The 26,060-nt window shown below is 41.0% G+C and overlaps 1 protein-coding gene across 1 annotated transcript in view; it reads right to left on the bottom strand.

Moving 5' to 3' along the window:
- TMTC1 (transmembrane O-mannosyltransferase targeting cadherins 1) overlaps positions 1-26,060 on the bottom strand; it is a 141,772-nt gene that overhangs the window by 50,634 nt on the left and 65,078 nt on the right. The window contains exons 9-10 of the mRNA XM_070947297.1: positions 16,103-16,267; positions 10,422-10,535 (exon numbers count right to left, since the gene is read on the bottom strand). Of these exons, the coding sequence (XP_070803398.1) occupies positions 10,422-10,535; positions 16,103-16,267 (279 nt within the window). The remainder of the gene's footprint in view (positions 1-10,421; positions 10,536-16,102; positions 16,268-26,060) is intronic.

The following is a 26,060-nucleotide window of genomic DNA, read 5'->3' as shown; positions in this document are numbered from 1 at the left end:
TGCAAATGGCCATAAATGAAACCCAACTGCTGAATGCCCAAAATACAGTCATATGATGGGGTGTGGGGTGGGCGGTGGATGGCCATCAGAACTTTGAATCCAGTCTAAGTACCTCTAGTGAGGTCCATCATAATTTCAAGCAGTCACTAACTGATCAGTCATAAATTGAGGTCTACTTGTAGTGGTTTCAGACTAAAGGCCATAGCACATAGAAGAATTCTTTTTTAAAAAAGTCCTCCTCCTATTATTTATCACACTCACACACTTACCACTAAGAAAAAAGCAACATTAGAAATAAAAACATACTTCACTTCCCAATTACTTTTGCCTACCCTTCGTAGCTGAAGAACCAGAATATATGGGCCATGCCATACATTGCATCCACATATTATTGAAGCATGGCTTATGGAATAAACTACAATGGCTCCTTTTGCACCATATCCAGTGCCAGCAAACTCCATTATGACACTGACACAGACTTCAGAGGATAATTAGAACTGCAGAAAAAGCAATTGCTACTAACCTGCCTTCCATTGAGGACCTGAGTCAAAAAGAGGGCTGCGAAAATATTTACAGGCCCCTCACATCCCGGACATAAACTGTTTCAACTCCTACCCTCAAAACGACGCTATAGAGCACTGCACACCAGAACAACTAGACACAAGAACAGTTTTTTCCTGAAAAACTTTTTTCCTGAACGCCATCACTCTGCTAAACAAATAATCCCCTCAACACTGGCAACTAGTTACTAAATCTGCATTACTATTAATCTTCTCATCGTTCCTATCACCCATCTCCTCCCACTTACGACTGTATGACTCTAACCTTGTGGCTGGTATCCTTAAGATTTATATTGACTGTTTCCCTATGACTATCATTAAGTGCTGTACCTTATGATTCTTGACAAATGTATCTTTTATGTACACCAAGAGCGTATGCACCAAGACAAATTCCTTGTGTGTCCAATCATACTTGGCCAACAAAGAATTCTATTCTATTCTATTCTATTCTATTCTATTCTATTCTATTCTATTCTATTCTATTCTATTCTATTCTATTCTATTCTATTCTATTCTATTCTATTCTATTCTATTAAAACTCCATTATGGCTTGGAACAATCCTATGCACCCAAACGTTTAGCCCCTTTAGCCAGTGGTGGGATTCAGCCAGTTCGCACCACTTCGGGAGAACCGGTTGTTAACTTTCTGAGCAGTTTGGCAAACTGGTTGTTGGAAGAAATCATTAGGGCAGAGAACCGGTTGTTAAATTACCTGAATCCCACCATTGCCTTTAGCCAAGCACAATCCACAAGGGATCCAATGAGCCCCTTGACATCCTCACCCAAATAATCCAATTGCATCCAATTCCGATTACCTCACTGGTGTAATTTCCACAGTGACACCACTGTGGCTTGTACCTATCAGGAGAGATTTCTTTGCATTGCCTGTAAAAAAAATATACTATCCTGAAAAAGCCAACAATGGCAAAAGTAGGATTTTTATGGTGGACATTTCTGCATGCAAAACATGCAGCATTGAAGAATGACCACGAAAGCAAGACCAAGGGCAACCAGAGAATGAAGAAACAGGCTCTGCAATGGCAAACAATAGAAAGCAAAATACATTTGGCTGACTAGGAACCCTGACCTTCAAAGAGAGAAAAGAGAGCACATGTGTACATAATAAGACAGACTCTAATTGGCCATTAAACAGAGTACTGGAAATGAAATATCCCAATATTCCTGCTGTAACTCCCACATATTAATACACCCATGTAGCAAAAAGAAGCAGTCCTTTATTTCCTGCAAGATTAACATTCTTTGATATTCCTTCCAGCTAGATGTCTCATGGAAAGCGCAATTCTGCTCTAATGGCAAATATTTTAAAATTAAACCTCTAGGGATAAACTTCGGCTCTCCATAATCACCAGTCTCTCGCAACATCAAGGATCTTACTTTTTTCTGTTGATTTCCCTAAAAACACTTCTGCCAAGCAGCGTGACATTTTTTCCCTGGCTCCAACATGCCTGGAACGCTTCCAAAGATCTCTGTTGTAGCCATTTATCTTTATTGCTTTGCTGCAAGTATACTTAAAGGTTTTTAAACATTATCACCATTCCAGAATATCAATTGCTTGTGAACTCTGGTTTAGATACCACTCAGTTTGCATTCTCCCAAAAGAATGACCCTTTCAAACTAAGGTTAATGTCCTCCATCTGTGCTTGGCACAAAGAAAAGAATTTCTGCCCAGACAAATAGAGAAGTTTATTTTATTTTGCTTATGACCGCCTCCCCTGTGGCTTCTGGGCTGTGGAAATGGTCAGCTCTCTGGCTGCAATTTACAATAGGGCTGATATCAATGCATCAATGCATCGTTTTGGATCCACCTTTTTCCTTTGGAAATACCCTGCTTGAAAAATCACTGCTGAGCAAAGCTGACGTTTCTTTCCTGAAGGAAGCTTGAAGATTCTTGCTGTGATTTTTTAAAAGACGGGATTTCTATATTATAATTATAGAGGAATACTAGTATGCACATTGCGTTTCTTCAGAGGTGGGTTTCACATATTTTTACCTCCGGTGTGGTGCACACACGCATGCATGCTCGCTCGCTTTGCGCGCGCACCAGGGGTGGGTTTCAGCAGGTTCTGACCAGTTCTGGAGAACCGGTAGCAGAAATTTTGAGTAGTTCGGAGAACTGGTAAATACCACCTCTGACTGGCCCCACCCCCATCTATTCTCTGCCTCCCGAGTCCCAGCTGATCGGGAGGAAATGGGGATTTTGCAGTAACCTTCCCCTGGAGTGGGGAGGGAATGGAGATTTTACAGTATCCTTCCCCTGCCATGCCCACCAAGAACCGATAGTAAAAAAATTTGAAACCCACCACTGGCGCACAACTTCCATGCATGCACCCAGCCTTCCGTGCATGTGCTTTGCTCGCGTGCATTCCTTCCACACATGCGCCCAGCCTTGAAAACATGGCTAAATAGGACAGCATAGCACTGGGGCGGGCGGGCAGGCCCACCTGTGATCTCCGTTATCGGTTCTCCTGAACCAGTCCGAACCGGCTGAAAACCATCATTGCGTTTCTTGGAATGTACCTCACACTATGCTGTCACAGAAAGTAGTAGGCGGCCTTGGTTGATCTTGAAAACTCCTAGCAAATTTGAGCTTAAGCAATCTTGAATGGGAGAGGAGTACAAATCCCAAGGTCATGACTGAGAAGCAAAGAGTCTGGGATTTATTTATATTTATTTATTTGCAATAGCGGCAGTATCTGTATCTTGAGGGTAGGATGAGGGTGAAGGTTTGTTCTCCGAGCTTGTGGGTTGGTTTCCAAACACTTCATTAGCAGGATCCCTTACACTCTGCTCAAGATGTTACCTAGCCTGGTAACGAAACGTTCGGACACCAACCCACAAATTCAAAAGAACGAGCCTTCACCCTCATTTATTTATTTATATTTCAAATTTCTTAAACGTCCATCTCCCTCAGATGTCAAACCATTCTGACGCTCTTTAACAACATAAATATAACATGGAGGTGTCAGGTGTTGTGCTCAAATCAAGAGAGATTTTACTTTTTTAAAAAAAATATGTTAATGTCTATTTTAAAAAATATGTTAATATGTTAATGTCATCTTTCCTTCTACCTCTCTTAAGTTGCCTAAGATTTCTGTCAAAACTGAAGTTATTCACACAGGAACTAAATCATGAGGAGCCAAATTATTGGGGGCAATATGCTGACTTTGTAAACCTCTTAGAGAGGGCTGTAAAAGCACTATGAAGCGGTATATAAGTCTACATGCTATTGTTATATTGACCATGTTGGCACAATATGCTATGCTACAGGAAAGAGGTAACAAAGTTTATATGGTGCTATCCAACATTGCCCGGTTTACTCATAGCTGAAAATTTACCTAAACAAGCCTTGCCTAAGAGCTGTCCAAATCTATAGTAGCCACCATTCTGCATTTGATAATACTAAAAATTAGTGTCAAGCTTTCATTTCTATAAAAGAACTGCAGTTTTTTCTATTTATCTTGTGAATTTTTGTTTATTGGAACCCAGAAAAGTGGTATCATCTATATGATGATCTCAGCTTCTTCCTTATTGTTCACACTCTGGATATCTGAGTGAATTCACTTCTCCTATTATTTCATGACTTACCTCCTTGCCCTTTCTCACATATAGAATTGATGAATAGCAGCAATTTTTAAAAATTTGGCAGCTTTTAAGATGTATGGACATCAACTCCTAGAATTTTCCTGCCAGTTGAAGTCCGCCCATCTTAAAATTGCCAAGTTTGAAAAACTGCCCTATAGCATTAGTTAGGTGTTACTAATTTTTCAGTGCTTCTGAGCTGAGATGCAATTTTAAAAATATGGCAGGGGGCATGCATAGAAAATATCTCTTAGGGGTGGACTTCATCATTTACAAAAAAAAAAAAAAAATGAACTAGAGGGGGGCATAACTAGTCACAAACCACTATTTATCAGAATGTCCCATTTTCCTGTTTGTCTCAACCTGACATTTTTCTCCCTAAATTTATTTCTGTCAGATTATTCATGAACTGGCAGAGACATGGTAACAAGGTCAGCCAATGAATAAGCATAGCAACTCAATCAGCCAAGACAGACTGGAGCCAGGGCGTGTCTTAGTCTGCAGCTTCTGAGTCTATGCAGAGAATTGAAACTGAAACTAAGCAGTCTGTGAACTTGTCTACTGGTCTGCTCTGCTGAATTGAAACTAAGAACGGTTCTCTCCTCTGCCTGTGAACCAGCTATTGGTATTGTACATTTATCTTCATCTGTTATTATGTATATAAAGAAGTTAATGAATCCTGCTGCATCAGTCTGCCTGTGTGTGCTTTCTGGATTTGATTTTTGCAAGACTCTAACAATTTCTATGCTGGTCACCATGGAAAATATACAGGCCTGAGATCTTTTCAAGGCCAAGAGATGCATTTGGAATTTTAAAGACATGTCATGGTGTTCCAATAAAAAAAGCTGGAGGGAGGGATCTTCAAAATAGCTGTATGAGGTACATCACCACTTGCAAAGCCCCAGAAAGTTATTTGTCCCTTTCTCTAGCCTTCTACCCCTAGGAGCCCCCCTAGGAGCCCCCCTATCACCACCTTCACTTTCTCTTATGTTTTTTTCTGGGCAAGACAATCTGCTCATTTCAAGTAAAGCACTGATTAACTATCCTCCATTTTCATTTTCTAAAAAAACCTTATGGTTATCTAGTTGCTTATTATCAAAGAGACAAGTGCTACCTGCTCCTTGCTGGATCCAAATATTTTTTTAGCAGCAAGAAGAGCAGTGCCCTAACATGAAACCATGTTTAGTTTCACCCACTTGAATTGCTGCAGTTGAAAAGATGACAGATGAGAGCAAGGTGATCACAACTTAATTTCAAGTTGCCAAGCAACCACAAATCCCTTAGTGCAGCTAGCAGCAACTTTAGAAGATTCACTGCCGGTCCTTCATACCTGCAATGGTGCTGGCAATGCTCTGAAAAGAGCTTTGCTCTAGTCTATACACCTATAATGAGGCTTAATTAACCCTCCTAGCAAATCAATCCTAAAAACAACCTTCTTTATAATTAAAGCTCTTCCCAGCCACTTGATGCTTATGGAGTTGGAGGGGGTGGGGGGATGGAGGAGAAAGTCTCTGACAGCAATTACTGGGTGCTTAGCCTAATTCCCAAACAAATTGACTGAGCTTAAGTGCCAATTCAAGAAAGCTGTCTGTTCCTATCTACAGATAATAGAGATTTTGCATTTTTCAATAGTTAAGAGCTCAATCAAGAAAACCTGCTAGCTGCCTTTCAGTTATTATTTTTAACTGTTTTGGACCATGGAATGGGACAACTCACCATGGCCAACTCACCACATGGGACAACTCAACAAGTACAAAACTTAAATTAATTTCAACAGAACTGTGGCCAATAATAATAAAAGAAAGTAAGTCTATCCAGAAATACAAGAGTTAAAATAATTTTGATGAAAACGTGGTCATCGATAACAAAAGATCCTGAATGAAATGATGGATACAGCATTGAATTATCCTGCAGCAAGTTGTCCCGTGGAGAATTGATCACGTCGAGTTCTCTTGCAGCGAGTTGACCGTGGTGAGTTGTCCTTGACTCATTGGGCCATGCTTGCATCTATAATAATGTCTTTCAACCTTAGCTACTTTAAGATGTGTCGGCTTCAATTCCCAAGTTTCCTCATCAAAATATAAGCTGTGAAATGTCTGGGTCTGACTTGGAGGGTAAAAGCTGGAAAATCAAGGTTGACTCAGCCTTCCATCCTTCTGAGGTGGGTAAAATGAGAACCCAGATTGTTGGGGGCAATAGGCTGACTCTGTAAACCACTTAGAGAAGGCTTTAAAAGCACTGTGAAGTGGTATATACCATATTTTTCGGACTATAAGACGCACCCGAGTATAAGACGTGGGAGAGGGAGTATAAGACATTGGGGGAGGAAAACAAGAAAAAAAAAATCTGCCTTTGCCCATTCGCCACCACCCTTTTGCTGCCACCGCGGCCCATTTGTCACGGCCCATTCACCATAGCCCATTTGACGCTGCCGCGGCCTGTTCAACACAGCCCATTTGCCACCATCCATTCGCCGCCACCGTGGCCCATTCGGCATGGCCCATTCAGTGCAGCCCATTTGGCGCAGCCTTTTCGCCACCGCTGTGGCCCATTCAGTATGGCCCGTTCACTGCAGCATGTTCACCGCTGGTGCGGCCTGTTCAGCGTGGCCCATTCACCACCTGCACGGCCCATTTGCCACAGCCTGTTCCCCGCCGCCATGGCCCATTCGCTGCCGCCCGCTTGCCACTGCCTCAGCCCATTCGCTGCAGCCCATTTGCCGCTGCCAATCTCCGCCACCTGGAACCGGAGGCCAGAAATGCAACGCACGGAGGTCAAAAACAGCTGAAGTGTGGGGGCCGGCGGGTGGGCGGGGCTTTGGCAACATTCGGTGTATAAGACGCACCACAATTTTCACCCACATTTAAGGGGGAGAAAAAGTTTGTCTTATACTCTGAAAAGTATGGTAAGTCTAACCGTTATTGCTATTGCTAAAAGCAGAACTTCCTGATATGCATCTCTCTGCCTCTTAGTCTGTAAAAATACAAGAATAAATGCCACAATGGACCAAGTTACCTGAAATCAGCTGACAAAAATGGTATTATAACCTAGGGCCAGCTCTGAGTCTGTTATGTCCTCAGGAGCTTATACTGCAAACAAAGTAATGCTACAAGGAATTGGTCAGAAGGAAAACATGAGGCAAACCTAATTATGCAGAACATTTGCCCTCGGTTACAGTCTGTCTCCAAATTGGTTCCATTCTGCTTAACAGCCCAAGGGAAGGCAGTGGCTACCCATTCCACGCAGGAGCCTCACGCTATAAAATCAATGAAGCAGGGCAAGACTAAACTTCCTGTAGTTTTTACTTAAATTCAATTTGCATTAATCAAATTCAATCCCTGCAAGTCCGTCGCATATTTCTCTTTTTGTTATGTATGTTTAAAACTTTGGCATTTTGGAAAGCTGAAAAGTGTGGGGAAAACCCCAAAGTGGCTGAAAGATGGCCCAGGCAGTGGGTACAATAAGCTCAGCCAGAAACCTCAAGAGAGCAAGTTGGCCAAATCTTTTCAAGATGTTTTTCTCCCTACAAGAGCCTTGATAGTACAGTGGTATACACACCCTGTTATTAACACAGCTGCCTGCAATTTCTGCTGGTTCGAATCTCTCCAAGGCTCAAGGTTGACTCAGCCTTCCATCCTTTCTAAGGTAGGTGAAATGAGGACCCAGTTTGTGGGGGCAATAAGCTGACTTTGTATAAAATATACAAAAGAATGAAGGCTATTGCTTAAAGCATTGTAAGCCGCCCTGAGTCTCCGGAGAAGGGCGGCATATAAATCAAATTAAAAAAAAAAAAAAAACAAGAGAAACGGCAGAGGTTTTGTGGTTGGGCTTTGACACTGTGAGAAAGAAAATCGCAGATTTCCTTATGCACAGTTTACTACATGAATCACAACTTGGTTCATCTATCAGTAGTCCTCCTGCTATTATCTAGCATTGCATCAGATAGATAGATAGATAGATAGATAGATAGATAGATAGATAGATAGATAGATAGTAGTTATGATACAGAGAGAGATATGTAAGATAGATAGATAGATAGATAGATAGATAGATAGATAGATGATAGATAGATAGATAGATAGATAGATAGATAGATAGATAGATAGATAGATAGATAGACGAGAGAGAGAGAGAGATGTAGTTAGGAGAGGGAGAGAGATATAAGAGCAGTGGTGAAATTGAGCCAGTTCTATCAGGCTCGGGCAAACCGGTAGTGCCAGTAGAGGGAGGCTCCGCCCACCGACCGTCACGTACTGTTTTTGATCCTCTGCGCATGCGCAGAAGGTCCTGTGCATATGCAGAGGTGTTGCGTACAAGCGAAGCGAGTAAGTAGCGAAGGTAAGTAAATTTCACCCCTGGATAAGATGTAATTACGATAGACAGACAGACAGATAAAAAGATAGGAGAGACAGAGCCTTGATAGTACAGTGGTATACACACCCTGTTATTAACACAGCTGCCTGCAATTTCTGCTGGTTCGAATCTCTCCAAGGCTCAAGGTTGACTCAGCCTTCCATCCTTTCTAAGGTAGGTGAAATGAGGACCCAGTTTGCGGGGGCAATAAGCTGACTTTGTATAAAATATACAAAAGTATGAAGGCTATTGCTTAACGTATTGTAAGCCGCCCTGAGTCTCCGGAGAAGGGCGGCATATAAATCAAATTAAAAAAAAAAAAAGACAGAGAGAGAGAGGTGCAAGTAGTCCTCTATTTAAGACCACAACTGGAACCAGAATTTCCATTGTTAAGCAAGGTGGTTCTTAAGTGAATCACACCCAATTTTATGATCTTTTTTTTTTGCCATGGTTGTTAAGCAAATCACTGATGTTAAATGGATCATGTGATTGTCAGGAGAATCCAGCTTCCCCCACTCACTTTGCTTGTTGGAAGGTGCAAATGGTGATCACATGTTCCTGGGACATTGCTACCGATGTAAATAAATGCCCATATCAAAATACCCAGATTTTGATCACGTGACTGTAGAGATGCTGCAATGGCTGTAATGTGAAGAACTGGCTATCAGTAACTTTCAGTGCCATTGTAATTGCTAAATGAATGATTATAAGTCTTCCCGCACACAAAGTCATAAATTATGATTTATAAATCCACAATGGCTGTATTAAAATAATCCACTATGCCAAAATCAAATTACATTGCAGCTTTTCACAACCTGTGCAAGAGATCTGTTGGAGCAGGAAAATTATTTTGAGAGCCAACTTTTGAGTAGGTGAAGAAAAATGTTTTCCCCACTTCTCTTTCTTGATGATCTCTTTTGTGCTGATGTTAGTTTTCAGTTTCCAATGCAATACATTTGTAAATTTTGTTTGCCTACAAAGCATTCTCTAAAGAAACATAAAAACGCCTACTGGTAATGATTATGCATGTTGATAGCATTATATATGTATTTATAGAACCAGAACTGCAAAGCCTTGCCAACATGCTATATTTAGACATAAACAGCATCCTTTAACCAGGCTAGTTGAAAACTTGACATCCTTTGACAATAAGCATGGCGGTTTTGGCAAGGAAGTGCATTCATCATAAACTCTCTCCAAAGGAATATATGAACTCCAACCCAGAAAGTAAAAGTATCTGGGAATTAATTGATCAACGGGCTAATTTAAAGGAAATATTCATCTGTATCTCATCTGCCATTGTCAAATTCCTTAAGACAAGAGGTGGCCATTATATCCCTTCAGCACTCAAATTATTCAAAACTAAAACAATAGAACAAATTTTTATGGTGCCCAGCTGGACTCCTTCAACTTCTTCTTCACCCATTAGAACTTGTTCAATTCAAATTTCTAAGATTGGCCCCTCAGATCCCAAAATGTGTGTCTAATGCTACTCTAGAGATTGGAGACAGGCCTCATGAAAGTGGAAGTTCAAGTATGGGACCAGGGTGAAATCCAGCAGGTTCTGACAGGTTCTGGAGAACCGGCAGTGGAAATTTTGAGTAGTTCAGAGAACTGGCAAATACCACCTCTGGCTGGCCCCAGAGTGGGGTGGGAATGGAGATTTTGCAATATCCTTCCCCCAGGAGTGGGGAGGGAATAGGGATTTTGCAGTATCTTTCTTCATGAAGGTTACAGGACTTCTCAATGGTAGCCCCATGAGATATATGCAGCCCCAAGTTTTCCTTGCATTTTACCCACTGGATAAATCAGTCCTATATCATTATTCCTTCCCAGTAATCAGGCTAGGTTTTTTTCCCCTAATAGAAGAAGGACGAATGAATGTTGTGGATATTTCTGAGAACTTACTGGAGTGCCGTTTTGTAGTGGTAGATGGCTTCTCTATCACGGCCTTGATCTTTCAGAAAATTGGCATAGTTGTAGTGCACCTTGGCATTATGGGGTAGAGTTTGGACTCCTGATCTATGGAAGACAAACCACAAAGGAACAGCAATGTGAATCACTTGGTTTAAACATGACTGACTTTTCACTTCCTTTTTATTCTGTCTCAAGGAAACATCAAATAAGAAAGAAGCCTGCTCGAAAATAAATACCAGAAAGCATCTATCATGCAGAATTGTTAACAGGGGTGATTCACATTAGCTAAGAAATTCTGGGACTTGAAGTGCTAGCACACGTGGGGAATACTAAATGAAGGAAGAATTTATGGTATTTCATTATAATGGGGAAAGAACACACTGTATAAAAATCCAAGCTTGCAGCTTTGTCTCTAATTTTGCAGGATCTTTCCCCTGCCATCCTCCCATCATCCTGTGCACTCCCAGAGCGGGCCTCCTCAGGGTGCCGTCAGCCAGTCAATATTGGCTGGCGGCTCCCAGGGGGAAAGCATTCTCTATGGGAGCGCCAACCCTCTGGAACGGGTTGCCCAGCGAGCTTAGGACAGCCCCTGACCTCCTCTCCTTTCACTGCGAACTGAAGATGTGGCTCTTTCACCAAATGGTCTGTCCTATTGGGGGATTTTTACATTTAAATAATTTTTAATTTGATTATAATTTTTATGTAATTTTTGAATTTGTTGAGTCCTTCGGGAGAAGGGCGGCATATAAATTACATACATACATACATACATAAATCCCTGTTCTGACACAGACTCATTGGGGCCAAAAAGTAGCAACAGACAACAGTGTCTGTTGTCAGACAGAGTCAGGATGGCCAGCTGCATTCCTATAAGGAGAAAGTAGCTAAAATGGCATGCAACTAGTAAGGACAGAATCACAACTCTCAGTAGTTAGGGAAATGTATTTCCTTTTCTTTGCTCCTTATCTTTCCCAGTTCTTTTCTATCGTGCATCATTTCCCTCTCTTTCTATCTCTCTCTCTCACTCACACTCACACACACACACACACCTTCCCCTAATAATACTGATAAATATGATTGTAACATGAGTTTGATTGATTCAGTAGTCCTGCAGATGGCAAAAAGCAGGAGTGTCAAACTCAAGGCCCAGGCGCTGGATCTGGCCTGCATGGTGCTTAGATCTGGCCCACGAGGCCGCCCTGCAAACAGCAAAGGACCAGCCCACAGTGCCTCTGCCAGCGAAAACAGAGCAGCCCTCTGGAGCTCCTTCACTGGCAGAGGGCTGCAGGAGGCCATCACAGCCAAAAACGGAGCTTGCGAGGGCCGCGGGCGGCACTCCCAAACTCCAGTTTTGCTGGCAGAAGATTGCAGGAGGCCTGGGGGCCGGATCTGGCCCACGGAGTACTTAGATCTTGCCCTCCCGAGCTCCGTTTTCACTGACAGAGGGTTGTAGGAGGCCGTGGCAGCCAAAAACGGAGCTCAGAACCCGTTTTCACTGGCAGAGTGCCCGGGCCACCATAGATGCCCCCAACACAAGTGACGTCGAGCTGGCCATGCCCACCCTGGCCATGCCCAACCCGGCCCCCCAAGGTCAAACACAACCCTGATGCGTCCCTCAATGTCATTGAGTTTGACATCCCTGGCATAAGGTGATCTTAATAAAGACTGTTTCTCTCCACTGAGAACTTCCTTAGAACAACTATTAGATCAGTATGGCTGTTGACAATGAACCCCAAGTCTCATAGACAACCAATCAAGGCTGTCTTAGTTTAACAGCTATGAAATGTCTAACAAAAAGCAAAGCAAGTATAATCAATGAGGAGGTGATGGTGATGTAGAAGAGGAAGGGACAATTTGGGTGCTTCTACTTTTGCTGTCCTTAGGTTTCTTTTTGCAGAATTTCCAACTACCGAGTTTTCTGAAGAATAAGAGAGAAAAGTTAAGACTCAACTTTTCCAAAAAGAAGTTGAACAAAAATACTTCCAAGTTAGGAGGGTTTCTACTTTCATTAATGCTTGGGCCTGTACTTTGGAGAAATCTGTCTAGAGCAATATTTCTCAATCATACTGGCTTGGGAATTCTGAGAGTAAAAGTCCACATATCTCAATGTTAAGAAACACTGTTCTAGAACATTTTCCAAATAGTATCCATACAGCTTTCTTAAACTCAGAAACTCCTCCCTTCAATTCACTAACAGAGACAGTTCTGAATGTGCAACAAAAAAGCACATGTGAAACTGAAAAGAACAAGGAAACTGTTATAAACATCCTACAGATGGAGATGAGTACCAAATAAAACTTCAGTAAGCTTTTGTCCAAAAAATTGCATTCAGGAAGAGCTATAATAACTCTCAAAAATCCAATACCTAAATTAAAAACTTAAAATTTTTAAAATTTTAGGAGGAGCCTGAGTGGCGTAGGAGGCTAATGCCTTCTAAGGCAGCATTTAACATCCAGCTGCCTGCAATTAGCGCGAGTTCAATTCTTACCAGGCTCAAGGTCGACTCAGCCTTCCATCCTTTCTAAGGTGGTAAATTGAGGACCCAGTTTGTGGGGGCAATAAGCTGACTTTGTATAAATATACAAAAGTATGAAGGCTATTGCTTAACGCATTGTAAGCCGCCCTGAGTCTCCGGAGAAGGGCGGCATATAAATCAAATTAAAAAAAAAAAATTAAAAAATTGATGGTGCTAGTCTTATAGATTCTTCAGGTAATCAACACAAGCAAAATCTGACATTTAGCTGCTTGGGAAACTTCTAAGTACAGTATTCTGCCAAATTGTCCTGGAAAGCTTGAAATCTGGTGCCAGGTTTACCTGGAAAACCATTTTCTAATTAAAATAGGAAATAATAAGTATGCATAACATAGCCACATAGGGAAATGTGAGGAACAATAACAAAACGTTTTTTCCATTTCTCGTTGAATGGTCCAACTCATAGTTTCCATGAACACTTGTCCAATAAAATCCGATATTGTTCCCTGAAGAAAATATATAACAATTGAACTAGTTGAGAGTAGGAAATAAAGGGGAAAAAAACCCCCACGGTTATGCTATGTTTGAGAACAATATGATTTCCTTCTTTCTCACAGACCAACCTGTAATGCAGTGCATAAACGGTTCACTTGAGATGAAACTTCTACGAGTCAAGAATATGTTTTATTTTTTAGGACACAGGTTGTCCACACAGAATACAAATTTCCAGCTTCCAACAGAGCTCCCATTTTAGGACTAAGAGAAATAGGTGGACCTGATGAAATTATTTGTTTATTTAGCATATGGCATATCATACGTGGACTAGCAATATATATTAACATTTCATCTAGATTAGTAGAACACAATAAAATATAAATGTTAAAATGATCTATGTTGAAATACCAATGTCTAGGCCTTCTAACCATCGAAGTGCAGCATATTTTATATTTAAAAAATCAGATACTGGTCCGGTATATGCCCACAGTTTACAGCCAGTCATGGTATAATCCATAATTTGACATGGGATCATCTAATTACACAGAGGGGAAGATGCTATGTCCCATTTATACAGAGTCCTGGCAGATGCTGCGTGAGGTGCAAATTCTATTCAATATTGTCCATTGATGACCAGGTAATTCAAAGCCTGCCACCTTTTTTTTTTTTTTTTTTTGGGGGGGGGGGGGTCATTTATACAATGAAATAATACCAGTATGTCAGTTCTGAAATTACTTGATTCCAGGTCATCATGAACAAGTAACATATTCCCCAATTTTGCTTCTCCTGTCCAGGGGAAAAATTAAATTAGGGATGGAAGTAAATGAAGCACGCTTGATTTTTAAGTGGTGTGCTGACAGGCACATTGCAAAAAGTGGAGGATGTTGGGGGAAAAGAAGCAGGTGAGATTAGGAAAAGAAATTGTACATTAAGTTGGACCGGTTTTGTAGGTAGAAAGGGAAGGTTGTAGACTAGACCGGGAAGTCAAAAAATATCTTGAAGAAAGCAAAAATTAATCATTTCCATTCAGTTGCCACGAAAACTACACATGCCTTCAAGTTTCCAATTGCTTTTATTGTCATTAGCCCACACTTATTTAAGTTTCCCACTTTAATCGCATTAAAAAAATAATTTGGTAGAGTATCTCCTGAGGCTTCAGATGATGTCCTCCTGACAGCCAGCAACCAACCATGAAGCATCTCCATCAGGTCTTTGATGTTTTCTTAACAAATCTAATTTTTAAACCAAGAAACAGTGCTGGTTTATTTGGAGAGGAACAAGCCAAAATCCCAATGTATGAATCACATCATAAAGGGAACAAATCTATTTTTTTCTCTGTTACCTTGAGAATCTCCAATAATGCAGCGTTCTACCATAACAAACTGTCTGTCATGCAATCTCTGATTAAATTTCCTGCCATTGATTTTTTTCAAGTATTTGTATAAGGTGCTTATTAAATAAATGTGTACCACATTTATAAAACCATAGCAAAAGACAGTTAGTGGGGACAGGATGATCACCACATTCCCAGTGGGGTCATTTGTCTCAAAGAAAAAATGAAGAATAAAGGCAAAATTAGAATAGACTTATAAAAGGCAGCATTTTAAATGTCTGATTGCATCACTCCGTTTCCTTCCACTCCCTTGCTACAGATTGTGTCTGTGTATGTCTGATTGCGTGTCTCTGAGTCTTGACTTCTAGTGACTGCCTGGTCTGGTCTTTGTAGGTTTCTTGGCAAGATTTTCAGAAGTACTGTATTTTTCGGAGTATAAGACACTCCAGACTATAAGACACACCTACCTTTTTTGGTGAGGAAAACAAGAAAAAGAAATCTGCCTCTGCCTCCCAGCAATTTTGCCTCCTTGCAGCAAACAGCAAATAGCCTGCTTTACTTTCATTTTCGTTTTCAGCATAGCTTGATTAGCACAAGAAAAAAAAATCTGCTCCCAGCAATTTACCTCCTTGCAGCAAGCAGCAGAGGCCTGAGCAAAACAGCTGAGAGTCAGGAGGCCGATCCAATCAACTTGTGCTAATTAGGCTGTGCTGAAGCTGAAAGGAGCTGTTTCTTCTTGCTGCAAGGAGGTAAACTGCTGGGAGGCAGAGGCCAAAGGGTGGGGGCCAGTGGGTGGGCAGGGCTACATTTGGTGTATAAGACGCACCTAAATTTTCACCCCCTTTTAAGGGGGGGGAAAAGGTGCATCTTATACTCTGAAAAATACGGTAGCTTGTCCTTGCCTGTTCCTAGGACCTATTGGCTTGCCTGGTCCGCATTGAGTGAAGAGGAATTGTTTTTGGCTGCATATAAAATACTATATATAATACGGTAACTATCATTAAAAAACACATAATAATGTTAAAAGTTTACAATTTTGAGGGGTGGGAGGCATATTACTAGCTGTCCAGGGCAATATGCAACCTACGGGCCATGGGTTGGAGATGCCTAAACTAGATCCAAGGACACACAGTTGGCTTTGTAGCTAAGGGATCTCAAAATGTCCTGGTTTCTAATCTGGTGCCTTTAACCACTGTACCAGACTGGCTATTGTGACTGTTTATGCAGTCATCAAAATACATGTTGTCCAGCTCATAATCCAATAAATCCTTCTTCAGTTTCAAAAACATATGCAGAATAGCAACACATTGGAATACTCATACAAAGCCAACATGCCTTTTCCATCCACCAGCTCTTTTAAAGCCATCCTACCTGAAAAGAGATTCTCTTGACAACCAGATTTCGTTCTGTTTCACTGTTTTCCAAGAGAACAGAAGCAGCAGCAAAGCCGAGAAGGACATTGCGGTGATTCCCCATTTATTTAGCCACAGGCAAAGCTTGTTTAAGCCATGGACCAAGAGGATGCAGTAGCCCATACTGGAGGGGAAGAAAAGGGATAGGGAAGATGTTATACTTCAATTTATAGACAGTACAACAGCCAACGTATCCTCTTTTTTTTTTTTAATAAATTTTATTAAGTATACAGTTTAAAAACATTAGACTTGGTGCGACTTGTCCGATACATACTTTTCTAACACTTTTTCTTTCGCGTATATTACAATATATCATGCATATTCCATATATACTTTTTGTACATTCAATCTCACTTCAATTACATACATATTCCCTTAGTCTCTATTCAAATCCAATTTATTCCTATCTAATATTTCTTAATTTTATTTTATTTACTTTTCTCCCCTTTTCTTCACTCTGTTTCTAATTCTCTATCCCTACATTCCTCCTTTTCTCTAGCCATTTATAAAACGTATTCCAGGTTACATAGAATTCCGATTCATCTTTATCTTTGAGCTCCATTATTAACCTGTCCATTTCTGCACAGGCCAATATTTTGTTAATTATTTCTACCTCTTGTGGGTTCTCTCTGCATTTCCAATTTTGTGCGAATATCAACCTCGTTGCTGTTAATATGTGTACCATAAGATATATTTCTTCTTTTTTGTAATTATCCCTTACTATACCCAGAAGGAAGAGTTCTGGCATCATATCTATCGCCTTGTTTAACATCTCTTCTAGCCAGCGTGCCTTCTTAATAACCCTTTCTAATGATAAACTAATTTGTTTTAAAGAGAGGATAAATGGCAACATTCTAGCTCAGTGATGGCAAACCTTTTTGGCACTGAGTGCCGAAAAGGGAGCGCGCACATTCTCGTTTGGGCCGCAACCTGGAAGAGGAGCTGCCCAGGGCACATGTGCGCGCTTGAAAATGAACTTCTGGTTTCCGCCAGGCTAAACTTCCAGTTTTTGGTGCACATGTGCGCGCGATGATCAGCTGGTTGGCACGCATGCTCACGCAGGAAAACGGAAGACCAGCTCTTCCAGTTTCCAGCACTGCCGCACGCACGAAGGCCAGGTGATCATCGTATGAGCGCCAGAAACCCAAAAAGAGGAATGGGCAACACCGTGTGTGCCAGGCAACATGGCTCCGTGTGCCACTTTGGGCACGCATGCCATAGGTTCGCCATCACAGTTCTGGCTGATTTCAAAAAGCTAAGTAGATCAGATCTGATTCGGACAGGATGGGAGACCATCAGTGTTGAAGACAAGACGTCAAAGAAAGATCCTGGAAAAAGGCAGCGACACCATTTCTATATTGTTGTTTCGAAAACTACATGAACATGAGCACAAAGCCTCGAGTTACAGAGATCAAGATTGGGAAGGACCTTGGAGGTCTTTTAGTCCAACCCACTGCTCAAGCAGGAGACCCTATACCACAGGGGTGGGTTTTAAATTTTTTTACTACCGGTTCTGTGGGCGTGGCTTATTTTGTGGGCATGGCTTGATGGTCATGTGACAATTCTTTAGGATTTAGCAGAGGTACTGGTCTACCAGGCTTTTAACTGCTTGCAGAGCTGTACTGATCTACTCATTTGTTTTTAGAGGCACTGGTCTACCCATTTATTTTTGCAGGCACCAGTCTACTCATTTGTTTTTGGAGGCACTGGTCTACCCATTTATTTTTGCAGGCACCAGTCTACTCATTTGTTTTTGGAGGCACCGGTCTACCACCACACTGCCTTTTAACACTGATCAGCTGTAGGGCGGCCCTTTGAAGCCCTGCGGCAAGAGTTTAAATAGTTTTTTTCCTTCTAGCCAATCAGCTGGGACTCAGGAGGCAGCAATAGATTGGGGGTGGGGCCAAATAAAAGGTAAGAATAATGCGGGGGGCGGGGGGGCAGAACCGATTCGGTGACATCATATCGTCACCACTACCAGCTTGGCAGAACTGGACCAAACCGAGAGGAACCCACGATTGCTATACCATCCTGGACAAATAGCTTCTTAAAAATCTCCAGTGATGGAGCATCCACAATTTCTGGAGGCAAATCGTTCCATCCAAAGTAATTTTCTTGTAAATGGTTTAGATACAGCTTTAATTAAAAATGTTTAATTTTTAATGTCACAGCCTTAACTTCTTTCATTACTTTTAAGTATATTGCTTTGGTTTTATTAAGAAAAATGTATACGACAATCAAAATAAATAAACTCATCAACCTAACTAATGAAATTACATTTTCAAGCTACTCACAGGATCCTTTTTTTAAAAAATATATATACTGAACTGCTGGCAGTTGCAAATTAACACATTTATAGAACATTAATTAGTTTTTTTCAAAATTAAAAAATCCACAAGGAGTATTAAACTGGGAAGAGTATTATATCTTCAAACATATTAAAATATCAACCCTATACCAACAGAACCAAAATATAATTTGTTTTTCCTCCTCCCCGAGGATCAGTTTGCTATTTAGTAAAGCTATAAAGTAGCATAAAACAATATGCTTTTACTCCCTAAATTTCCTTGGCTTTTTATATAAGTACATTAATCAGATATCAACCAAGCCATACATGGGTACTTTGTTGTCTTGTTTTTCGGATCTTGGCTTTCTATGAAATCATAAAGACTTTTTTTAAAAAAACAACAACCTCTTTTTAAAAAAGCAAGAATATCGTATGCACAAAGTTGGAAAGATTCGACAATACCAACAGTGAAAGAATGCTTGGTGAAGATGATGGAACATGCTAAAATAGCCAAATTGCCTTCTTTCATTACAAAAAATGTGGTATATCTACGTGCGTTGCTAACTGGAAAACCGTTATGGACTTTTTATATGAAAGTCAGAAAAAATGAATTTATCAATAGAAGAGAATATATGTACCTCGAGGTTGAACTGTGAGTCCTTGATGTTCTCTGAGCTTGGATTTTTTTCCCTTTTGCATATATTGCATTAGCTTTAGACCCTGTTACTCAATCTGAAGATGTAACTACATGAAGATATAACCTACTACATCTGTTTTCTTGCAGATGTTACAAAACATCTGCAAGAAAACAAGCAAACTGAGAGAACACCAAAGACTCCATAAAAATGAACATGATGTTTTGATGATTAGGTGGGATAGATTAGAGAAGAAACTGAAGAGAAGAAACACAGCCATGTAGGAGAAAGAGATAATTTTATAATTGTACTTAAAAGTGTTGTAAAGATGATCAGAAGCATGTGTTTTTCCATTTTTTTTCTTTTCCATTTCTCCTTTCCTGCATTTTTAGCTTTCTCTTTGATTTTTTTTTCTTTCTTATTTTATATTAGTTTGTATTAGTTTTTTATTTTCCTTGTTAAAGCTGTTAATGAAATTATAGAATATAAAAGGCTTTTACTGATTTCTCTGCAGAGAGCTAGATTTGGGCAACACACAATGCAAAAAGAAAAAGAAAAGAAAAGAAAAGAAAGGGTTTGGCTAAGAAGGATTTACAAGAAAAACTCTTTGCAATTTACGCTGATTTGTCTGTTTGGAGTATAGAATGAGGAAGCATTTAGCCCTAATGTCAATTTATTCTTTTTTTTTTTCCTTTTTAATGTGAGCAGATCAATTCTGCTTTACTGCTATCTCCTGAAGGGTTCTATTCTCCACGCAATTACACTTGAATACTCTTGTATATAACACCGCGTAGCCGACAATCAAGCAAAAATGCACTCAGCAGGGTTTTTTACAATCACGGCTGCTCCATCAGACTACATTTGATTATGCCACGTCATACTACTGCCTATTGAGGGACATTTGGTGCAGAGAAAGTTCCCCCAACCGTATTACTGCATGTACTAGTTCAACAGCTTGTAACTTTCTTTGAGCTCATGTGCTGAAGATTTAAATCTTTCTATTCTCCCCCTGGCTGAAAAGAAGAATTGACTATGCCTTAAATAATAAATCGTAGAAAAGGCCCAGCTCTAATCACCAAGTCTTCGGTACTTAACAAGATTTTAAAAGAACTGCCAGAGGGACATGGTTAGCGGATGCCACATCTAAATGGATAAATATTCACCACCTTGACTGGCGAGCCATTGTCAATTACTCTCAGGATTTGCTTGCCAGAGGGCTCCACCATCAGCCCCTATTAGTTTCCAGACAGGTTTATTCTATTCTCCTCAGCACAGGTTTATACTGTGCTTAATATGCTTGTTTTGCATTATTATGTGAGATGTGTAAATTTATCCACTGTAGCTTGTAACCATAGTTTATAACTTATCATTTTACAGCTAAATCAGGTAACTATGATTTGTTCAACAAACAATGGTTTAGCATGGTGCACAAATGCATTCAGACCCAATACTGACATTAAACACAGTCACTGCCTGTATTCAAAAGTATAGTATTAATTTTTTTAATTTTTATTTCTGGGCAATGCATAAGTAGCTTTTAAAAAACACTAATAAAGCAGAATTAGTAAAGTCCAACAAACCCAGCATTGAAATTAAAATAATGCAATGCTTTTCCTTAAATCAGGGGTGTCAAACTGCTGGCCCACGGGCCGGATGTGTCAAGCGCAGGCCACGCCCACCCCAGCTCCGCAAATGGGAAAAACATCGCAAAACGTCACGTGACAGCAACATGATGCCACGAGTTTGACACCCGTGCCTTAAATCCTAAAATAATCCTGAACATTTCTGATGATGATATTTTGTAGCATCCCCAGCCATAAGGCTCTCCCAAGCCTGTTACCAGTTCACTGCTGTGATGTGAAGTTGTGATGACATCAAAATCATAACCCATATGTCACTTCATGTAAATCACGGGTGTCAAACTCCCCGCGTCACGTTGCCGTCACGTGACATTTTATGATGTTTTCCCCCTTCGTGGAGCTGGGGTGGGCATGGCCTGCATGTGACGCATCCGGCCCGCGGGTCACCAATTTGACACCCCTGATGTAAATGATTATAATGATACTATCACCTCTGATCAAAGTATGTAAGTTATTTGTGTGCTGATATCAAGACACATTTCACTGTCTCTTTCCCTTGCCCCCTCCCCAAACACTAGACTACCTAATTATGGTTCTATGAAGAATCTTCTTGTTGTTGTTGTGCCATATCCATCATCGGACGTCAGCAATCGTATTGGCAATCCTATTTTTATCAGCAATTGCACGAAAAAGTGCTGCTGAGTTTTGTCCAAACCAGTCCCTTAGATTTTGAAGCCATGATGTTCTTCTTCTGTTATGTAGAATAGCAGGAATTAATAATCTTTTTAACCTTACGGACCTGGTATTAATTAGTGAGTTGGTCCCTGTATAGATATTCAAGATTAAGCTTTTCTTCCCATCATTCTTTACCAAGTTCTCCAAGAGCTAGACTTTAACCTCTAGAGGAGAATGTTTGTAGTTCAGGGTTGAAATGAAGGGCCCTTGGTGCTCTCTGAGCTTGGTTGTTTTCTTGCAGATGTTTCATTACTCAAACTAGGTAACATCGGTGCACTGGGCTTGGCTAATGAAACATCTGCAAAAAGAACCACCAAGCTCAGAGAGCAACATGGACCCCTCATTTTAACCTTTTCTCCCCACAAATTTCCAGAAAGTAGCTTAAAGCCGCTCCTTCCTAAAAGCTTCCCCCTCAACAATCCTGATAACGCCAAAATTGTTCTTTCCTTGCTGGTCAGTGATGGGATGTGTAAATGCCAGACAGAGCTAACTTGAGAAGTATCCCTTGAAAGCAAAGACATTTCTTCCTTGTTTAGCAGCTGAATTGCCCTCTAATGGAACTACAGCAGTGGTGGGATTCAGCCGGTTCTGTCTGGATCACACGAACCGGTAGCGGCGACTGCTGGAGGCTCTGCCCACCCACCCGGACGTAATGTGCGACTACTGCGCATACGCAGAAGGCTGTGCGTATGCGCAGAGGTGCTCACATTTGCGAACCGGTAGGGAAGGTAAGTGAATCCGACCTCTGAACTACAGACATACCGTATTTTCCGGAGTATAAGGCGCACCAGAGTATAAGACTCACTTTAGTTTTTGGGGAGGAAAATAAGAAAAAAGCTGATTGGCGGGTGGATCGGCCTCCCGGAATACCCCCAATCAGCTGTTCCCAGAGGTGAATTTTAGCAACAAGGTCCTTGGTTGTGAGCTCTGTGCCTTGCTTTTTTTTTTTCTGCCTCTGAAAGCCTCCGAAACAGAGCTTCAGAAAAAAAGCCTCTGAAGCTCTGTTTGGGGGCTTCTTTTCTGAAGCTCTGTTTGGGGGCTTCTTTTCTGAAGCTTCATTTCTGATGCTTTTTTCAGCCTCTGAAACCTCTGATTGAGCAGCTGGACGGGGCTACATTCGGAGTGTAAGACGCACTAAGATTTTCACCCTCTTTTTTTGGGGAAAAAGGTGCATTTTATACTCCGAAAAATATGGTAGTTTGCCCCCGCCTTGGGGCAGGAAAGTCACCTCAGACTAAAGTACTCTATGGCAGTAGTCTATATTGAGCAGTTAATCCTGAAAAACATCTAATTTTGACAGTGACTGACAGGCTGAGGCAGTGTCTCTAGGTGGCTTAAAAAACAAGTGACTCTGGGGGAGAGAATATGAGAGTTTTATATAATTACAAGTGACATGGAAGATTGGGAGAACGATATTTCTTTCTGCCAATTACACAATACTTGAATTCAGGATCATCTAATTAAGGTGACTGGCAGTAGGTTCAGGAATGACAATGAGAAACAGCTTTTTCAGGCACCATAAAAATAGCTTATGGAAATTCATTGCCCCAAAGCAGTTGCACAGAAAATGAAAGTATTGTAGAAGAAGTTCCAAATCTTCAAGCTCTGGAATTTAACTCATTTAAAAGGATCAAACAGGCTGGTGAAATTATATTTATCAAAACAAGACTAGATCACAGCTAGTACATTTAACCACGTAAACCATCTGGAGCTATGTACTAAATAAACTAAATATGAACTAAATAAACAAATCTACAGCCTTGTAACACTTCATACAGGTAGTCCTCGACTTACAACAGTTTATTTAGAGACCATTCAAAGTTACAACAGCACTGAAAAAAGTGACTTATGACCATTTTTCACAGTTACAACCTTTGCAGCATCCCCATTATCATGTGATCAAAATTCAGATGCTTGGTAACTGGTTCATACTTATGACCATTGCAGTGTCCTGGGGTCATGTGATCCCCTTTTGCAACCTTCGGACAAGCAAAGTCAACAGGGAAACCAGATTTACTTAACAACGTATTACTAATTTAACAGTCGCAGTGATTCGCTTAACAACTGTGGCAAGAAAAGTCATAAAATGGGGCAAAACTCACTTGGAAAATTTCTCACTTAGCAAATATAAATTTTGGGCTCAATTGTGGTCGTAAATCAAAGATTACCTGTATTGATTATATGACCCGCTAAATTGATTACATGACCTGTTAAAACTATTGTAATCAGCCATTTGGAAATCTATGATGAGGCAAAATGAATTTTATGTAAAAAAGAGGCCACTGTAAGTGCAGTTGCCCACAACAGTATCTGACAAACCTAGGCAGCTGTAAAGTCATTGATTTTAATAGGAAAGACAAACACAGACTTCAACAGATAATTAGAAATGCAGAAAAAAAACAATTGCTACCAACCTGCCTTCCATTGAGGACCTGTATATTGCACGAGTCAAAAAGAGAACTGTGAAAATATCTACAGACCCCTCACATCCTGGACATACATTATTTCAACTTCTACACTCAAAACCACACTATTGGGCACTGCACACCAGAACAACTAGACACAAGGACAGTTTTTCCCCGAATGCCATCACTCTGCTTAACAACTAATTCCCACAACACTGTCAAATAATTTACTAAGATTGTATTACTATTATTATTACTATTCTTTTCCTTACTAGTATCTATCTCTTCCCACTTTTAAACCTTTGTAATTGACACATAGGCAAACATTATGTGGCTTTGTTGTTGTTCAATAGCTAAGTCATATCCGACACTTTGTGAGCCCACTGCAGGGGTGAAATCTACTTACCTTCCCTATCAGTTGGGAAGTGCAGAAATCACGCATGCGCGTTCGCTTGCCCACGTATCACATGCGCATGTGGACCCTCTGCGCATGCACAAATCCTTCTGCACATGCGCAGAGGGTAAAAAACAGGTTACTTCCTGGTTAAAACCACATTAAATAGGAAGTAACCAGTGGAGGACCGGGTGGGTGGGCGGAGCCTCGCGCTGCCGTCGCTACCAGTTCTTTGAACCACCTGCCGCCATCGCTACCGATTTGGCCGAACCGGTAGCATTTCACCCCTGCCCCACAGACCACAGCACACCAACCCGCCCGCCCGCCCCCCCGTCCTCCACTGTCTCCTGGAGATTGCCCAAATTCATGTTCATTGTGTTAATGACACTATCTAATCATCTCATCCTCTCCCCTTCTCTTTCGACTTCAATCTTTCCCATCATCAGATCTTTTCCAATGAGTCCTCCCTTCTCATTTGGTGGCCAGAATATTTGAGCTCCAGCTTCAGTATCTATCCTTCCAAATAACAGTCAGGGCTGATTTTTTAGGATTGACTGATTTGATGATCTCCTTGCAGTTCAAGGGACTCTCAAGAGTCTCCTCAGACACCACAGTTCGAAAGCATGCAATTCTTTGGTGCTCAGCCTTCCCTGTAGTCTAACCAGGAGTGGGGTACAGCCGGTTCGGACTGGTTCGGGCAAACCGGTAGCTCCGACAATCAGCTGAGAGCAAACTGGTTCGCCCCGACAATCAGCTAGGCCCGCCCGTCTGCCCCTGCACTATACCAACCTATATTTCCTTTGTTTGAAGCCCAGTTGATAGGCACAGCAGAGCGGATTGTCACGCTCAGCTGTTTTACTCACCGGGTAAGTAGATGCAGTAGAAGGTAAGTTTTAGAGCTGTTTTCAAATGCACTGTGCGCGCACTCAGCGAACCGGTTGTTACACCAGTTGAATCCCACCACTGGGTCCAACTCTCACAACTGTATATTACCACTGGGAAACTGATAGCTCTGACTGTAACGTATGTGGCTACCTTCCTGCGATCTGTCGGAATGAATCATTTGCATAACCGTGACTTCTTCTACTTTGCAATAAAGCTTTTTAGCAAACTGTGCTAAGGGAAGATTCTGCTGTGAGGAGGTTACTGAGCACAGAAGGAACCAAATGGCTAAAGGAAGCTGTGCCGGCATGAAGTCTAATAAACATAGGGATTTTGTTCTGTCTCTATGATTACCAATTGCCATGCCTAAGCAATAGAAATTCTTCAAGATTGATACATTAAATAAAATAGCATGGAATGAAATCCGGCATAAAGAGCATCAAATAATGCTTATGAACGGAAAATTAAAGAAAGGGAAATAACACTAAAAGCAAGAGAATCATAATATATTGTCTAAAATAAATACTGGGCTTTGTAGTAGAGGGAAAGAGAGAGAGAGAGAGGAAGGGAGGGAGGGAGGGAGGGAGAGAGAGAGAGAAACCTACACTATTGGCAAGATGAAGTAAAATGACAGCAAAAACCTTTTCATTTTTCTTTTATTTATTTTTTTTCTAACAACTGCAGAGTCTGCTTTCTTTTTCCAGATTAACCAAGGGTTGATCCATTTTTTGGAATAGGGACTGACCAACCAGCTTCATAGGCTGAGAGAGAGTGACTGGTCCAAAGTTACCCAGCCAGCTTTCATACCTAAAGTGAGATTAGAATTTAAGAGTTTCCTGGCTTCTGGCCAGGTGCATAACAACATACTGTGACTTCTAAGCAATATTCCTTGAGGAATAGCAGATAATATGCATGAATTTTGCTGATGCTTTAAAACATGCAACAGTGACCAATAATTATCATCCCCTATTGTGAAATTTCTCATCCCTTGTGTATCAC

Source organism: Pituophis catenifer, unplaced genomic scaffold, assembly GCF_029215685.1.
Source record: "Pituophis catenifer annectens isolate HBS135680 unplaced genomic scaffold, rPitCat1.0.hap2 SCAF_7, whole genome shotgun sequence".
In the NCBI taxonomy this organism is placed as follows: Eukaryota; Metazoa; Chordata; class Lepidosauria; order Squamata; family Colubridae; genus Pituophis; species Pituophis catenifer.
This window is presented reverse-complemented; position numbering and strand designations above follow the sequence as displayed.